At 39.7% G+C, this 17,919-nt stretch overlaps 1 protein-coding gene across 1 annotated transcript; it reads right to left on the bottom strand.

The window, feature by feature from the left end:
• Positions 1–6,571: 6,571 nt before the first annotated feature.
• Positions 6,572–15,663, bottom strand: nsfl1c (NSFL1 (p97) cofactor (p47)). Its single transcript, XM_042407860.1, has 9 exons — positions 15,497–15,663; positions 14,633–14,733; positions 14,387–14,464; positions 11,458–11,623; positions 11,219–11,314; positions 9,070–9,179; positions 8,737–8,874; positions 8,047–8,217; positions 6,572–7,793 (listed from the first exon to the last, which is right to left on the bottom strand). The coding sequence occupies exons 1-9, from the start codon at positions 15,596–15,598 to the stop codon at positions 7,631–7,633; spliced, it is 1,125 nt and encodes a 374-aa protein (XP_042263794.1). The 5' UTR covers positions 15,599–15,663; the 3' UTR covers positions 6,572–7,630.
• Between the last annotated feature and the right edge of the window lie 2,256 nt (positions 15,664–17,919).

Here is a 17,919-nt window from a genome sequence, read left to right as displayed (position 1 = left end):
AGTATCTCATAATAATGACTTAGTATCTCATAATAATGACTTAGTATCTCATAATAATGACTTAATATCTCAAAATAATGACTTAGTATCTCATAATAATGACTTAGTATCTCATAATAATGACTTAGTATCTCATAATAATGACTTACTATCTCAAAATAATGACTTAGTATCTCATAATAATGACGTAGTATCTCAAAATAATGACTTAGTATCTCATAATAATGTCTTACTATCTCATAATAATGACTTAGTATCTCATAATAATGACTTGATATCTCATAATAATGACTTACTATCTCATAATAATGACTTGATATCTCATTATAATGACTTAGTACCTCAAAATAATGACTTTCTATCTCATAATAATGACTTGATATCTCATAATAATGATTTACTATCTCATAATAATGACTTAGTATCTCATAATAATGACTTAGTATCTCAAAATAATGACTTAGTATCTCATAATAATGACTTGATATCTCATAATAGTGACTTAGTATCTCATAATAATGACTTAGTATCTCATAATGACTTACTATCTCATAATAATGACTTAGTATCTCATAATAATGACTTGATATCTCATAATAATGACTTGATATCTCATAATAATGACTTAGTATCTCAAAATAATGACTTAATATCTCATAATGACTTACTATCTCATAATAATGACTTGATATCTCATAATAATGACTTAGTATCTCAAAATAATGACTTAGTATCTCATAATGACTTACTATCTCATAATAATGACTTGATATCTCATAATAGTGACTTAGTATCTCATAATAATGACTTAGTATCCGCTGAATGTGTAATGACCGCCTCGAGACAACAGGGGTCATGTAATCAGTGGAAGCCAAGATTGTAATCAAAAATCAAATTCGATTAATCGCACAGCCCTAGTCTAGATGTGAAAAAAAGCAGTGACATCTCCCTTTTTTGCGTTTTCACAAATTGAATAAAGGTTTCAAGGTCAATAAGAAAAGAATGCTCCCGTAAAAATGAATAAAACTCAGAATTATGATACCCTGTGATGTCCCCTGTCATATTATAGTGTCGGTTTCTTGAGACTTTTTAATACTGAGCAGGCAGCAAATAGGCAGGAATAGCAATAAGATTGAAAATCAGTTTACCATGAGTAAGAAAAAAATGCTACAGTTAAAATAATCAAAATTTAGGATTGTAAATCAATTAAAGACCATTTCATTCCATGCTTCATTCTCATTTCATCTTCCTGCTATTGTTATTCAGTTCATGAATTAGCTTGAAAATGACCCAACAACGCCATCTATAGGCGTTATGCTACTAAGTCATTATTATGAGATACTAAGTCATTATTATGAGATAGTAAGCCATTATTTTGAGATACTAAGTCATTATTATGAGATACTAAGTCATTATTATGAGATAGTAAGTCATTATGAGATAGTAAGTCATTGTTATGAGATACTAAGTCATTATTATGAGATAATAAGTCATTATTATGAGATACTAAGCCATTATTATGAGATACTGAGTCATTATTATGAGATAGTAAGTCATTATGAGATAGTAAGTCATTATTATGGGATACTAAGTCATTATTATGAGATAGTAAGTCATTATTATGAGATAGTAAGTCATTATTATGAGATACTAAGTCATTATGAGATAGTAAGTCATTATTATGAGATACTAAGTCATTATTATGAGATACTAAGCCATTATTATGAGATATTGAGTCATTATTATGAGATAGTACGTCATTATGAGATAGTAAGTCATTATTAGGGGATACTAAGTCATTATTATGAGATACTAAGTCATCATGAGATACTTAGTCATTATTTTGAGATACTTAGTCATTATAATGACTTACAAGATCTTTATTTTTTCATCACAGTGGCGGAAATGGGCTTCCATATTAAACAACAGTCAGGTGTCCATATGAACACTGAAAGAGGTTTTCCTCACTGTGATCATTCCTCCTGTTTATACTGGTTATTAAAAGATCCTCTTCAAATGTGCTTTCAGTGTGTGTCCACATCATTTTGTGCAAAAATGCATTTAAAAGATTCCCTGAAGCTTATATGAGCCTTCAGCAGTCTGAGTTAGTCATTTCAAGTGGATATCTGTAAATATATCACATTTACAGTCTTTTTTGCATCAAATATATGAAGCTTCATCAGTCTGAGTTGGTCTCATATAAAGTGGATATCTGCCACATTTACAGTCTTTTTAGCATCAAATTCCTTCTTTGTGTTTCCTCGGACAGTGTTTCCCTGTTGCGCTGCGGTGGAAGTATAGTAACAAAAAGAGGGACTTTAGCACTAAAAAGACTGTAATGTTGAAAGATATCTACTTGATTTGATTATTTGGACGCTGAAGCTTCAAATTAGCTTCAGATAAACTGTTAAATACATTTTTCACATACGGAGGACTGTGGATTTTTTCCTCCATCACTTACATTGCAAGTGCATTATGAAGGGATCTTCTAATGGTCAGTATGAACAGGAGGAATGACTATGACAAGAAAAACCTATTTCAGTGTTCATTTGGGCACCTGACTGTTTTTTTAAGACAGTCTTGAAAAATTGTGAACCCTTGCTTTAATTGTAAGGACACTTGTACATTTTCTTTTGCAATCTTTTACAAAGAAAGTGTTTCATTCCCCTCCTCAAGCCATACAGCTCTAGAGCTTATCTTCCTATTTTTATATGTATGTATTTTTATATATATTTTATATGTTTCTTTAAATCATAAGTTACCTTAATTTTACAAAATGTGAAATTTATATTTAATGTCATCACCCTGCCATTAGTGTTTATTAATCTGACATTAATAAAGTTCTGAACTTTAATAAAAGGAAAAAAGAAACACCTGCTGTAACACTGATTGGGATGTGGCCAGAGAATCTATATGTTTTAAGTTTGAACCCATAATTTGAGTATGAGTTAAATAATATTATATAATCATAATCAGATTTGCTGGCCAAGTATGCATACAATGGATTTGAGCTCTCTGTGTACTTACACCAAGAACAAGGAAGAGAAGGAAGAGACATGCACATACAGCTAAAAGAACCCTAACCCCAAGGACAAGGGCAACAAATAAGAAAACATAAACCTAAAACTGTTACTACATATTATTATATTTTTTCTATCACTGTTACTGCTACTATGCAGGCAAGTAGGTGAAAAAAATACATACATACATCTAGATATAATATAATACACACACACAGGTTGATTGCTATGGATGGCCATTACTGCTTTTTGGATTCACAGATCACAATCATCCCATCTACTGTGAAAATGTAGTAACTAACCCTAACCCTAACCCTACCAGTGAGTGTCATATCCGCAGCACCCGCTTATCACAAGTCCAGTATAATAACAAAACCAGATCAATGGAGAAAAAGGCTCCTCCCAGTTGCTGATAAGTGCTTTTTCTTGTATCTGAGTGTACCTATAGACAGCAGATGTTTGAAAACAAACTCCATTACTATTCAATTACAAATATCTGTCTGTCTTCCTCCTTGCAAACCACGCAAAAAAATTGCATTGATCAGAATCTGCACCTCTGGTGGAGGTGGCCCCTGGAATGGGACACAGCTCGGGGTCATGGCAGGGTCACCAGGCTACCTCTGGCACAATGGTGGGGGCATCAAGTGAGAAAAATGCTTTTATTTCAAAGGCACATGATGTATGGTGTTTTCTAGAACCTGTGACTAACTTGACATCTTGTAGGCAGTGTGTAATATGTCATGCATGCTTTTTTTCCTCCTCTGGTGTTTGGGGGTCTATTCCACTCAATGAGATTTATATTCACACCTCAGAAGCATTTTCATAAAACATTTTAAATAATACAAAAACAAGCCTTCATAAAGGAAGACATTACAGTGGACTAGGCCATTGTAGAAAGCAGGATGAAGCCCCACACTGCAGTGTGAAACTAATGAAAAGAGAGCGAGCGAGGCGAGCAGGCAGAGAGAAGTCACAGTGAGAACTCAGATTCAAAGCACCCTACTGTCTTAATGTCCCAGCAGACATTTCTCTGCTCACATCTCCAGAGCAAATTTGCATCTATAGCAACACCTGTGTCTTCCTTCCTGTAGAAATCAATAACAACAGCAAGTGCTTATAATATCCCCAATTATAAAGTGTCTACAAATGTAATATTGGTAGATCATTAAAGAAAATACGTAATAACTGTGACACCATTTATAAGTCATATTCCATTATGTTTATCTACAGAGGATAGAGTAACATGCAGCAAGCAGGAATTAGTTTGTCTTTTCTAACTGAAAGAGCGGTGGAGTATATTCACTTTTTAGCTTTTGATTTTCTAACTTTCTCCATGACTCAGTATTGTGTAGAATTGCAGCTCAATAGTGTTCGGGGGTGTTATGCTGAGGTCACCATACAAGAGCAGATAATTGGCTCCAAGTGCATGTCATGGAGTGTCCATGTGGGTGTGCATGGCCACAGAGATAAATGCTGGTGCAGAATACAGTGAATATAAATAGGGACTGCAGATTATTTTCATCTCATATTTTGCTTGCATGTCTCTAAAGACACGGTAATATCACAGAGTAGAACAACCTAAACATCTGCCAAAAAACCTTCTAAGATTATACACCCCTTCCCACGTAAATGGGCCTTTTTCCACACAAGACATTCAAACATGTCACAGGAGGAAAGTGAATGATGGCTGAATTCCATTCAGCTGCATCAGTTTTAGTGTCCCGCTATTATGCATGCTGGTGCACTGTCATGGCTTACTTAAATATAACAGAGCCATTGTTTATGTTATTAGTAACACCTGTGCTTTTCCAACTATCACAAGTTAAAATGTCTGCTGTGGCTTATTGCATGTTTATTAACTTGTAACTACTGAGCAAACTATGGAGCAAAATGAGCTTTGGTAGCCTGTTTGCTAAATGAACATCACCAGTGTTTCCATTGACAGAAAATGTCCACATACTTATATATTCTAACTCACAAGTTTTGCTCTCTAGTGGTGGAAAAAGTACTCAGATCCTTTACTTAAGTAAAAGTACCGATGTAAAAATATAAAAAGCAATGTAATACTACATTACAAGTAAAAGTCCTGCATGAAAAATCCTACTTAAGAAAAAGCATGTGACTATTACCAGCAAAATGTAAAGTATTAAAGTAATTGTTCTGCAGTGACTGATATACTTTATATATGACATCATTAGATTATTAATAGTGAAGCATCAGTGTTAGAGCAGCATGTTACTGTTGTAGCTGCTGGAGGTGGAGCTAGTTTACACTACTTTATATACAGTTAGCTAGTTTAGTCCAGTGGTTCCCAACCTAGGGGTCAGGCCCCTCCAAAGGGTCAGCAGTTAAGTCTGAGGGGTTGTGAGATGATTAATAGGAGAGGAAAGAAGAAAAAACAGAAATACACAAATCTTTTCAGTTTTGGGACTTTTTCTCTAATCTTTGATTTTTGCTGAAATATTGGATCATTTGAACATTTATTGAAATGAAAGCATGTGAGAAGTTTAGAGGGAAAAATCACTATTTGGTGGAGCTGTTAACAACTCATAGACATGTGAAATGTGACCCCGACTACACACTGCTTTTTGTAAGACGTCAAAAGCCAAAAAGGTTGGAAACCACTGGTTTCATCTTTAACAATGTGTTGTATTTTAAAATCTTCATCTGAAAAGTAACTAAAGCTGTCAAATAAATGTACCGGAGTAGAAAGTACAATATTTCCCTCTGAAACGTAGTGGAGTGGAAGTAAAGGACAAGTACCTCAAAATGTACTTAAGTGCAGTACTTGAGTAAATGTGTTTAGTTACTTTGCACCACTGTCGCTTTGACTAAATCTTGCTTCTCCTTGTAGCACTCGTTTCTTGATCCTTCACAAATGAATTACTTCATGTTCAGACTTCGCCTCATATCATTCACTTGAGTACAACCTCGATACTGAAATACCAGCGAAGTCAGAACTCAGCAGAAACTCTTGTTATTTCCCTCCAGTCTCTCTCCTCTTCCTCTCCTCTTCATCTTGGGATATTTTTCACTCAAATGTTTCAATGTGTCTCAATTGATGCGACGCGTCTTCGCATCAATTCGCGCTGCAGTCAGCACTGAAGAATCACACTTTGATGAGTTACTTTACTTTTTTGTAGCTTTAAAGGTTCTCCCTCATTTCACTTAAACATCTCTGGCTTTTAAGTCAAAGTTCCATTCTGAGGACATATACATACCTGTCCTGGTTTCCATGAAAATATTCTATTTTTGTTGTTGGTATGTAAGGGATGCTCTTCATCGTATGCAGTCTACACCACTCAGATGATGCCTTTCGACTGTTCACAGTGAAAAATGTTTTTTGAAATCCAGTTTTCTGAAATCTGGTCTTTGCCCAAACAGATGGATAATTAACAGTAAAGCTCATGCAAATGCACTGAATAATGATACAGGTGTACTCCCTGCAATACTAACACACATTTGGATACCACCACATATTCCATTTAGAAAAGTCACTGGAAGTCTTACATATCTGTTTCCCAGCTATAAGAAAAACACAAGACCATAAATTCTTTATACATCAACCATAAAATGGATTTATTTTACCAGAGGTCCAAACATATTTCCGTGTTGCCCCAGGATGCATAGAAGATGTCAGTGTGTCATAGGAATTCAACTTTCACTACTACAAACCAGTGTTTACAATCTATGTTCTTTTGTTCAACCATTGGTTTGGTAATAAAGCCGTGTGTAACTACTTTTAATGTTACACAATATCAAAATCCTGCAGTCTAACTAGGACGATCCTACAATCTGTAAAGGAAAAAGAAGAGAGAGAGAAAAAAAGGCAGTTTAAAAAAATAATTCCATCTTCATTTGAACAAAGGGACTGTTGTGGTTCCGGAGGTGAATAGAGGAGCATAAGGCTACTGGTATAGGTTGCTTTGTTATTATCATTACACTTCTCACTCCAAATGGAATATGTGGAGAGAAATGGAAACTTGTACAAAACCACAGTATCACCGTGAACTTTTACCTTAATAAGACTATTATTCCTTATGTGGTTCTGCTTTGTGCTGTTGAGACAGAAACAAACTAGGAATCTGTCGCTGCATTGATCTGGTGAGGCCCCAGCACCTGACAGTAAACATGGCTAAAGGGCCGAATCAAGGTTAATAGAAGAGGAAAAGTGGGGGAGCAAGTTAATGGCGAATAAAGCCAGGTTTAGTGAGCAAAACTGCAACCAAACTTCAGAAAGCTGGCCTGATGCTGTGTTTTCTGGTTCAACCATCTTGTGCTGTCAGGTAAACACATCCCCATCACAACCACCATTCACCAGCATCTACAGGCTTTCCGACAGCTCTTAAATGAACTCTGTTCCATTCTGGAAGATTCTGTTGTTTTTCCCTCCACGTTACTGCCCGTCACAGAGCACAGAGGAGGGAGGGGGAGAGTGGAGGGGGGGGGGGGGGGGGGGGGAGTCTGGGGGAGCAGAATGTTATGTTTCACTTTAGAAAAACAAAAATCAGAAATTAGAAGTCCATACACAAGTCCATGGTTTCTCTTCCCTCAGAAGGGGCAGCAGGTTTCACAGGGCTGCAGTTGCTCAGCCACACCACCAGGGCCCTTCACTGTAGCCGCTGGACAATAACAGCGTTGAGGAGGTTGGCCTGCTGCAGCGTCTGGCTCTCATCCGACAGCTCCTTGTTGGGGAAGGTCGTCATGAGAACGAACTCTCTGGCAGCCATGCTGGGCCGGGCCGTGACCACGAATTGCCGCAGGTCAGACACCCTGAGGGACACGAAGCAAAGGGAAACGTGAACTTAAAAGCTCATACATTGGGCTAAGAAACATTTCAATATGTTTTCATGTCAAACATAGGTGGTGGCAGGGTTAGATGTACCAGATGTACCAGGCAAGAACCAGATGTTACCACATGTAAACTCCTGTCTGATTTGCTTAATTTATTTTGATATATTTCCATATATCTGCAAACACAAGTGTGGCTGTCACATCTTTTGTGTGAGAAGAGCTAATGGATCACCTGTGGGTATGGTTGAACTTTTGGACCAGCCTGCCGCCGTCTGCCAGACGGATCTGGATGTTAGTGACAGGCTGGGAGGGGTCGAGGTTCACAGAGGCAGTGGCTTGGGCCTCGTTGGCTGCCTGGTCCTGCTGGGAGGTGGCTGGAGCTGAAACCAGCTCTGGGGTGGCACTTAGAGAGAGAGAGGAAGCAGAGGAAAACTTAAAATTTACTGTGATTTGATAATGTGTTGAACTGTGATAGATATAAGGACAAAGTGATGTCTATAAAAGGAATGAAGGAGGATTGAATATGAAAGTTTTACAAATTAGCCATCAAATTTGTATTTATTGCACAGAGCCCAGGAGGTATCATGGTGTTAAAAAAACAAAAAAAACAAATTCATGCTTACAATTTAAAAAGTCCACCAGACAAACAAGACAAGGACCCACTCCACAGAAACTCCACAGGGTACCTTTAATAATTCTTGCTCTCAAATGAAGGAATTCATATGCATTCATTTCTTAATTCATGGTTTCAATTTAATAAAAAGGTGTCACATGATGAAAAAGAAACCTGTCATTTAACTGGAATGAGCCCGTGCAGGAAGATTCATTCCCATCTAGAACAAGTAAGACCGGTTTACCAGCCCTTTATTTGGACCATGCACTGAATTCAGCTGCTGCTTTCTGGATTGCTGATCAATCTCACCTTCCCAACTTCTGTCCTTCACCTCCAAAGGCCTTGAAGGCCATCTTGGGTTTGCTGAATTCCTCATCCCTGTGGTCCTCCATGTCCAGGTTGACCTGGCCCCCTCGAGAGCGCTGCCTCAACTCCAGGGGAATCTCCCTGCAGGTTGACAATCAGCTGGTGAACACAGGCTTATTTCACATGTTATCAGGGCTCTTCATGTGTGCTGTTCTAGCAGACATTAACAATATCTCAGAGTCAAAAAGGCTTGTATATACAGTATATTTACATCGAAACATAGAGGACATAGTTTGTCTTCATGGACTTATAATAAAGCTATATGACTATTCTTACCCCCTTCGGATTGCTTCCAGGAAGTTGGCATTTCCAGGATCGTTGTAATTTCTGAGTTCACCGTTATCCAGACTGAAACCTGTCTTCCAAAGCTTCAGCACCACATGTACCTATCACCCCCACACACACAGTATATACGTTAGTCATGAAAAATATGAAAGTTATTCCACTACTCTCTGGTATAAATGTCCGGAGTGTTCACTGAAAGTATTGGATTAATAATCAGCAGGCCTCCTGGAACATGATTCGTTATACTACATTCACTTTTCTGTGGGCTTCGAAGCTTCGGAGTGAGGGTTGAGGAGAGTGAAGAGAGAGAGGAAGAGACGATGGAGGCAGCTGGGCAGAGCGAGTCACCGTGCAGGTGCCTTCTCCTCCTCTCCGCCCTGCTGGCTGCCTCAGCGTTGCTCATGCTGCTGGTATTTTGTCAGCTTATGTTGAAGCTCATGCTTATGCAGTTGATGAGAACAGGGAAGCAGGCATGCGGCACGGGGACCCGCCGGAAGAAGCAGCAGGAGCAGCTTCACCACGAGCTGACGCAGACTGACATAAAAACCGGCAGCATGAGCGACACACAGGCAGCCAGGAGGAAAATGCACCTGCACTATGACTTGCTCTCCCCCCGCTGCCTCTCTCTTCACTCTCCTCACTCTTCCTATCAGACCACTTTTCCTATCAGACCACCGCCACTGGGAAAAAAATGATTCTGGCAGGGTACCACTTAGCTGTAGCATGAATGTATGCTAGCTGGCTTAGCCAAGGCAGCCTGGTTACCCAGGTTACCCTGTAGTGTTGCTGCTGTCAGAATGGCAAACGAGAGAGAGAGGGTTGTGATCTGGTGACTGTGAAGGTCACAGCATATGATTCACATCATTTTCATCCTCATCAAAGTATTCAGTGACCCCTCGCGTCCTGTGAATTGGGGCATTGTCATCCTGGAAGAGACCACTCCCATCAGGATAGAAATGTTTCATCATAAGATAAAAGATTTTAAATTGATTTGCAGTGACTCTTCCCTCTGAGGAGACAAGTGGACCCAAACCATGCCAGCAAAATGCCCCCCACAGCATAACAGAGCCACCAGATCCCCTCACTGTAGGGGTCAAACATTCAGACCTGGACCAGCTTTTCCTTGAATTTGTCACCCATCTGTATATTATTTATATGACATCATTAGATTATTAATACTGAAGATTGTGTTGTAGCTGCTGGAGGTGGATCTGGTCAGCAGGTGTCCTGACTCCTTGTTTTCCTTTTTCACTGCAGCACAACTAAACTGTTTCAGTAATAGTTTTGGTTAATGAGCCACTGATGGATGTTTACATTTTTCAAAAGACCAAAATATTATTTTCTACCTTTCTTTTTTTTCCTGCAGTACCAAAAACATACTGAACTGTCAATATTGTGTACAGTTACACCCCTCTATCTATCTATCTATCTATCTATCTATATACACACAGTTACAGTGATCAACCGCTTATATGGATCAAAATGCTTGGGATAGAACCATTCCTATACAATGCTGTTTAAATAATTTGCTTATAATAATCAAGTGGTCCGCTTACAGTGTTCAACATATGGGTTTATTTGTAATTGCCATAAAATAATTAGAAAATAACGTTTTATTTATTCCTTTCATTCACTGGCTTTCTTGCTACCACTGCTCGCTCTCCTCATCCACTCTCTAGCTCACTTGACCACTGCTTCTCTCTCTCTCTCTCTCTTTCCTCTCATCCTTTTTTAAAATGAGTCAGGAAGCCGTCAGCAAAGCCTAACTTTACTTTTACTGTTATCAAATGAGTAGAAATGTCCTTCCTGTTTTTTCTCCCCTCATGGTAGGGTTGTACAGCGTTACAAGTTGCGTTTCTCTAAAAGTTGATTCTGGATCAAATTCAAATACCATGGCAACAAACAAAGCTTCTAAGCATTGTAACTGTATGCACTGTAGATGAGGAATGAAAAGTGCTGTGCTTTCATGTAAAAACTGTTGTTGTGCGTCTGGCTCCACGACAATCTGAGCGAGCTTGACCACTGCCAATGGTGCAGGAAATGCCTCAGAAAATGGGAGTGATGGTTGGCCACTAACACTTAATGCCACACTGGTATCTGATAGTACAACTGTTGACTGGGTGGGTGTTGGCCTACTCACATCCTGCTGGGTGTTGGAGCCTTGCCTCTCTCCGGCCACATAGGCTGACTCCTCCTCAGGAGCTGCTCCTAGCCTGTATCCTCCACCAACAAAGGCCTGAGTGATGAGCAGAGACAATCAAAACTACATGAAAAACAACCTGGATCACCAAGAGGAAGGTGAATTATGATTACGAACAGAGAAAAAGTCTGATATGAAGTAACAGGACAACAATGTTGTTCTTGTGAGCTTTGCTTTACCCTGGCTTTGCTGGGCTCTCCTGGCCCTCTCCCACTCCGGTCCAGAGGCACAGCTCCATGTTCTCTGGCCCCCTTGAACAGATCTTCCACCACTTCATTGGAGCTTTTCTTCTTGGGAGGTCCAACGATCTGCTGCCCGCTGCGCTCTGATCCTCCCGCAAAAAACCTGGAGGGAGACAGAGCAGGGTGTGACGACAGATGAAAGAGTAAAAAAAAAAAAAAAAAAAGATGCCACAAAGTAACACAGTAGACACTCAGAGGGAACTATAGGCACCTATAGACGACAATAACAACTGCATCATATCAGTTTTGAGGCATGATCAGATGATTTGATAAACGTCTGGTGAATTTTAGAGCTTACGATGTAAACAGAACAAAAACTGACATGAGGTGTGGTGAAGAGACATCATCATCATCATCTGCACTACTCTCACGTTTCTCTCACCATTATCATCTTTCATGTGAGACATTGTAAAGAAGCCTTTTAGAGGTGAGTGAAAAAAAAACAGATTCACATAAGAATCCTGAATCGATTCATAAATGCCAAAATTCACTTTTTTAAATGTCAATTAATAACGCTACATGAAAAGGCACCCGAACAGTGTACCGTGCACACAGGTTGTCTTGTAGTCCATCTTCAAAAAAAGGCAAGTGTTTGGGTGCAAACTCGCTGTAATGACTAAATAATTACCTTTGTGAGATCAAGGTGGCGTATGTTTTGAATACTTCATATATTCAGTTCATTCTTCTCATACAGGCAGAAGACTGTAAGATGCTTCCAAATGCATTCATTCATTAATGCATTTAACTTTCATAATGAAAAAGCTTTGTTCTCTCACACACTCTGTTAATTCAATCGAGAATCGGTTGTGAATGGAAAATTAATTCTGAATCAGATGGTGAGAGTTCCAACCCTACGGCACCGTTAAAGAGGAACTAAATGATATGACTGCACTGTGTTGAAACACATCAATGCTGGTGATGATATTGACACCAAAGTCATAAAAAAAATCGGCATTTCATTGGTTGAAAATAGCTCAACATGCCCTCTACTAACCTTGCATGGCCAATGCTGACGATAGAGGCGACCGTTGAATGTTAATTCCCCTTACGGCTACTGACACTCCATGACAGACGCAAACACACTGGAGAGCCTCTCGTAGCAGAGGTGCTAGCTCAGCTACAACAAAAGGTGCCGCAGCAGAAACCTTTACCAAGGGTCATGAATGTGCTTCTAGCGACTGTCAAAGCTCCAGCGGATTCTCTGCATGGACACTGAGAGTCTGACAGCAGCTGCTGCTCATGGCACGTTAGCTCAGACTACCAGCTTTACATTGCTGCGGCTATTCATGCTGCACTGAGTGGTGGTCAGTCTGTGTACCCTTACCTCCCGTGTCACACACACTACGTAGCTACAAGGCCACACCCCCTACAGTCGTTGTCCTGTCCAGTCCTCTGCTGCATTTTTTTTTTTTTTTAAATATGCCGGGGAGGGAGGGAGCTAGCAGAGTTTGGGTGTGTAGTTCCTCTTTAAAGACATCAGAAAAACCAATGTGAACAGACTCAAAAATCACCTGAGCTACAATAAACATGAACCCTACATTTGGATTTGTCATCATTGCTGTTTGATCACTGTGCTACATGTCGATGATTTGAATTTCACCGCTGCCTTGCATCACTCTGCTTACTGTCAGTCACATTAAAGCCATCATGCTTGGCAAAACTGATGTTAAAACTGACCGTAGATGACAAGTTTTTTTTTTAGTTTCTTACTGACAGACTGTTAATACAAACATTAGTAACCCCACACAGTCCCTTCACAACCAAACCACTGCACTGCCCCAGCAGCAGAATCTGTTGACGCAGCAGAAAAGCACGACAAGCTCACAGTGAATGAGGTGAGACCAAAAATAGTTTGGTGCATTCTGGAATCACAGCCGCTAGGTGTGACTTTCTATCATCCAAACACTATGTGGAAGAACAGCTCAGACAGACAGACATTTCAGCAGCTTTAGGGAGAACAAGAGAGGCTACTGTGACAACACACAGAATCGACTGGGAAGGGACTTCATTTATCAACTTGTCTTTCAGTCCATTTTTATCCTGGTCTAGTCTGATGTGTCCTTGATGTGTCACTACATCCGATTCCCTGTATGGATTATGTACACTTTTCTATAACTGACTCTGAAAAAAAACAGACAAATATCTCCTGTGTGGGGATCAATACAACAGTCAAAAGGGATCATAAAGGGATAGGTAGCTTTTAACTACTTCCAAAACAACCCAAAGACAGCTTTGGCACTGTTAAAACTTTGGCATTTTTCAACCAAGTCTCGCTCAAGAAGTCTTGTTCTAAACTCTTGTGAGAGTTGAGTGGTTGTCGAAATCAGCTAAATATTAAGCCGTAACAGGGTTAGAGAGAGGAGCGCTGGGAGGAATTTGTTGTTGTGGAGTACAGAGCTTAGTATTATCTAAAGGATTTTCAAAGTCATGGCTGAATATTTAGCTGATTTCGACAACAACTCAACTTCAATTCCAGAGCGAGACTTCTCCTTGAGCGAGACTCGGTTAGACACAATAACAAACAGATGGAATCAAATGAAAGACACAGAAAAACATTTCATTTCTCTGTATGGTCCTTTCCATAATGTTGTCAGACACAAACACTCTGAGCCCGTCAGTGGTAAAAACAAGCACTTTTAGTGGATGTACATTGCTATTGCCCCAAAGGATTACATTGCAGCCTGTTTCGCAGCTGCTGGCTGAAGCGCCCTCGGTCAATACTGGACCAATTTCAAAAATCATTGTCCCCATAAGTCACTTGGACACAAAAAGATGGGAAAATAGGGTCCAGGTTGAAAAATACCTCAGTTTTCCTTTAAAGGGACTGACTTAAGAGCTTAAGATAAATGAGCAGAATTAAACTTACCTTTGGCCTTCCTCCTCATCACTCTCTTCCTCTGCCTCATGCATCAAATCTCTGAAGGAGGTCACTCTGGGCTGGGAACTGATGAAGAGGGAAAAATAAGGTTGACAGATCAATTTGCATGTTGCACAATGATAGAAGTATGGCACTTGATTGTTTGCTGTACTGAAGAAGAAGAAGAAGCCTAGAAGTGAGTGATCAGAATGAAGTGTGGTGTAAATAAAAGCAGTGGCTGGTTGTAAACATTACCTTGGCCCTGCTGACCGGGACACTGAGGAGCCTCCCTCAGGTTGAGGAAGCGTCACTATGTCGTCATCAGCGCCATCCTCAAAGAAACTGGCAAGTGCAAGCTAGGGAAGAGTTAAATTTTATCAGACAATGTCACAAGAAGACCCTGACCGACAGTCTATCACCGTAATAATTACTATTATCTTCATTATTATTATTGCCATTATTATTATTATTATTATTAGAAGGTACTGCTAACCGGTCAACGGCTCTGCCTCGAGCGATACAACTTTGTTCTATACGTCATATTTCTGCCCCTGACCCTTTTGATGTCACAGACCAGAGAGTGTAGGTTTACGTTACATTTACTTTCTCTTTTGTAATAACGGAGGTGCTAGTCGAGTGACAAAAACTCTTTCCATAATGATGAATGCAGTTCAATTTTGTATTATGTATTTAATTTGTGCAGGACTCCACAAATAAAGAAAGATAAAATGTGCTTTTATGTCCCACCAGTCTAGCTCCGTCATATGCTTCAACAGATACTGCAGCATTAGCTTACCACTGATGTCTTTGCCAGGTATCGTTACAGGCTAACACTAACTAGCACCGCTCAATGGACTCATGGCAGACCTGCTTCGTAATGAGACACACAGATATTGACCCTCTTGTAACTGTGGCTGTACCAGCTAACTAACTGCACACCAGCCGTGTTGCTGGTGACAGAATGCGGTTACGCCATTGTCAAAGGGTGACTTGCACAAATTACCGGCAACACGGGCTAACGTTAGCCGGGAAGCTATTCGTCTGACACATTGTCATATCACCGCTGTTTCTTTTCTACTGCCCGCCGCGGCTGTACGGCTCAGCCCAGACGAGACGCACCTGCAGATTCCAGCCGGCGGACTCCAGGAAGAATCGGGCTCTCTCCTCGTCCACATCAGTAACAGCGACAAACTCCCTTACAGACTCCTCTTGGCTCGCCATTTTGATTTTTGCTCCTTCAACGACTCGTCCGCCTCCACCTGAGGAAACAAGCAACAGATGTTGGTTCCTATCTGGTCCCAAACGAGCCAAGGACCACAGCAACAGAGACGAAAATAAACTTCTTAAAACGACACGAGTATGGTTTAATATTGCAGAGAATTGTTTTTTGAAATAGTATTCGGGACTCTGTTTCGATTTAATAGTCGACAGTTTCTTGTTGTTAATCACGATTTGCCTCGCTGCCAACATTATTTGAACCACTAGATGGTAATGTATCCACGGGTTACAAAAACTACAATCACTCACAAGCGTTGTCTGTGTGAAACAAAGGTTTAGGTTTTGAGCCAGGAGTCAAGAGCAATACTGTAATTGCCTGTGGGTGCATGATGTTTTATATTTATACTTTTTTATTCTGTTCATATGTTTTACACAAGGGATGGTAAAGTGCCATTTTCTTTAGCTTTTTATCACAACCAAATTATGTAATAACCAATAAGACTGTTTAGCACCTTTGCTTCAGCTATGTACGGTTGATATTGTTTAAAATTCTGGATAGCAAGTTATGCTGCATATCCTTTTGATCAAAAATATATTCATTTTATTCATAGTTGTATTATCTACCTTTACTATCTAGTCTGTTTTCTCTAATGATTCTTGATTTATAGGTTATTTCTCTTTGAGTCTCATGCTGCTCATAGACATTATTATGGTTTTTATCTCATCTCGTTTTATTAATCTGATCCTATCTCATGTGATCAAGATTTGACACCTCCGTGTGAAACCACAGAGCTTCTAACACAGCAGTCTGATCTTAATCTGCATTTTATCACACTCTCCAGCTTCTATCTCTAGTTTGGCTCCTTGTGCAAGTCCACCGTGAAACAGATGCTGATTGAAGTGTGAGACGCCGTACCTCTGACAGCACTGTTCCAGTAAACATGTAACTCTGATTTCAGTATGATAAACAGATGGAGAGAATATTCCCATGGGAGGTACCTTTGTACCCCCGATAAGGTGCCTGATGGCATGGTGGTCAGATGGCATGAAGCAATAAGTACCAGACAGATTGAGAGCATCTTAATTGTTTCTGGGGGGAGAAGGGTTGATGGGTTTTTTCACGTGTTGACTGTTGGCTGTTTGATCTTCAAGGCTAATTAATCTGTAGCAAAGTGAGAAAACCATGTTGTCACCTCACCACTTGAAGCACCACCCCCATCTTTTCTCAGATGCACACAAAGAACAAAAATGAAAACAGAAAAAATGCAGTGTATTACACTGAGGAGGTTTAAATAGCAGTGATCATATATTGTTTCCCCTTTTGGATGTTTTAGCTTCAGAGTCCGTTTGATGAGGCAACAGCACCCAGATACAGGGCAAGAGTGAGAAAGAGACACAGGAGATAATGGCATTAGGGGTTGAAGCAAATAGCAGAAGAAGGAGAAGACGTTGAAACCCACAGACTGGTGCATTCAGAGTAAGACAAAGTGTGTACTGAGAAAAACTGGAAAGAAACATGACAAATAAAGCACTAAAGGCAACTGTAACAAACCAGAAATAAGTATTGTGCACTACCTAACACCTGACACACCAGTACGGTAAGTAAGGAGAACGGACAAACACAAGAGTCACAGTGAGAGTTAGTCATAACTCAGATGATGGTTTGACAGCAGTGAATGTCACCTCAGGAAACCCTGAGGCCTTGTGTGTGTGCTGATGTATGTGTACATATGTTCATGCATTTATCTTCCCATGACTTTTGAGGCTGATGTTGTTATAGTGTAATGTTATCACTGGTCCACAGTTAGAAAAGGTTAGAAGCAGACAGTGGACACTGACATGTCAGCAGACGTTAATCCCAACGCCAGAAGTGTCTGAAGCCTGTAGACACGTCAAAAAGCATTACACAGACAGAAAAGACAGAGCCAGAAACTGATTCAATGAACCCGATGGGCTGAAAGAGAAAGTGTATGAATGTGATTAAGTATACTTACTAGTTGATTTAAAGAGATATGCTATCAGACAAGAAAAAATTCAGTTTAGTTTGCTGGTTGAGACTGATAAACATAAAGCTACTGTACTAGAAAAGGAATTGTTTGACATTTTGGATAATATGCTTATCTGCTTTCTTGCTGAGAGTTAGATGAGAGGATTGACATCATATAAGTGTGCGTTAAGGATGGAGTTGATCAGCTTAGTTTAGAATAAAGACCGGAAGCAAGGGAAATAGCTAGTCTGGCTCACACTAAAGTTCAAAAATACGCCTACCAGCACCTCTAAAGCTCACAACCAAAACAAAGAAAAAAGTTGCACAAAAACAGAAT

Source organism: Thunnus maccoyii, chromosome 4, assembly GCF_910596095.1.
Source record: "Thunnus maccoyii chromosome 4, fThuMac1.1, whole genome shotgun sequence".
NCBI classification, from domain to species: Eukaryota; Metazoa; Chordata; class Actinopteri; order Scombriformes; family Scombridae; genus Thunnus; species Thunnus maccoyii.
This window is presented reverse-complemented; position numbering and strand designations above follow the sequence as displayed.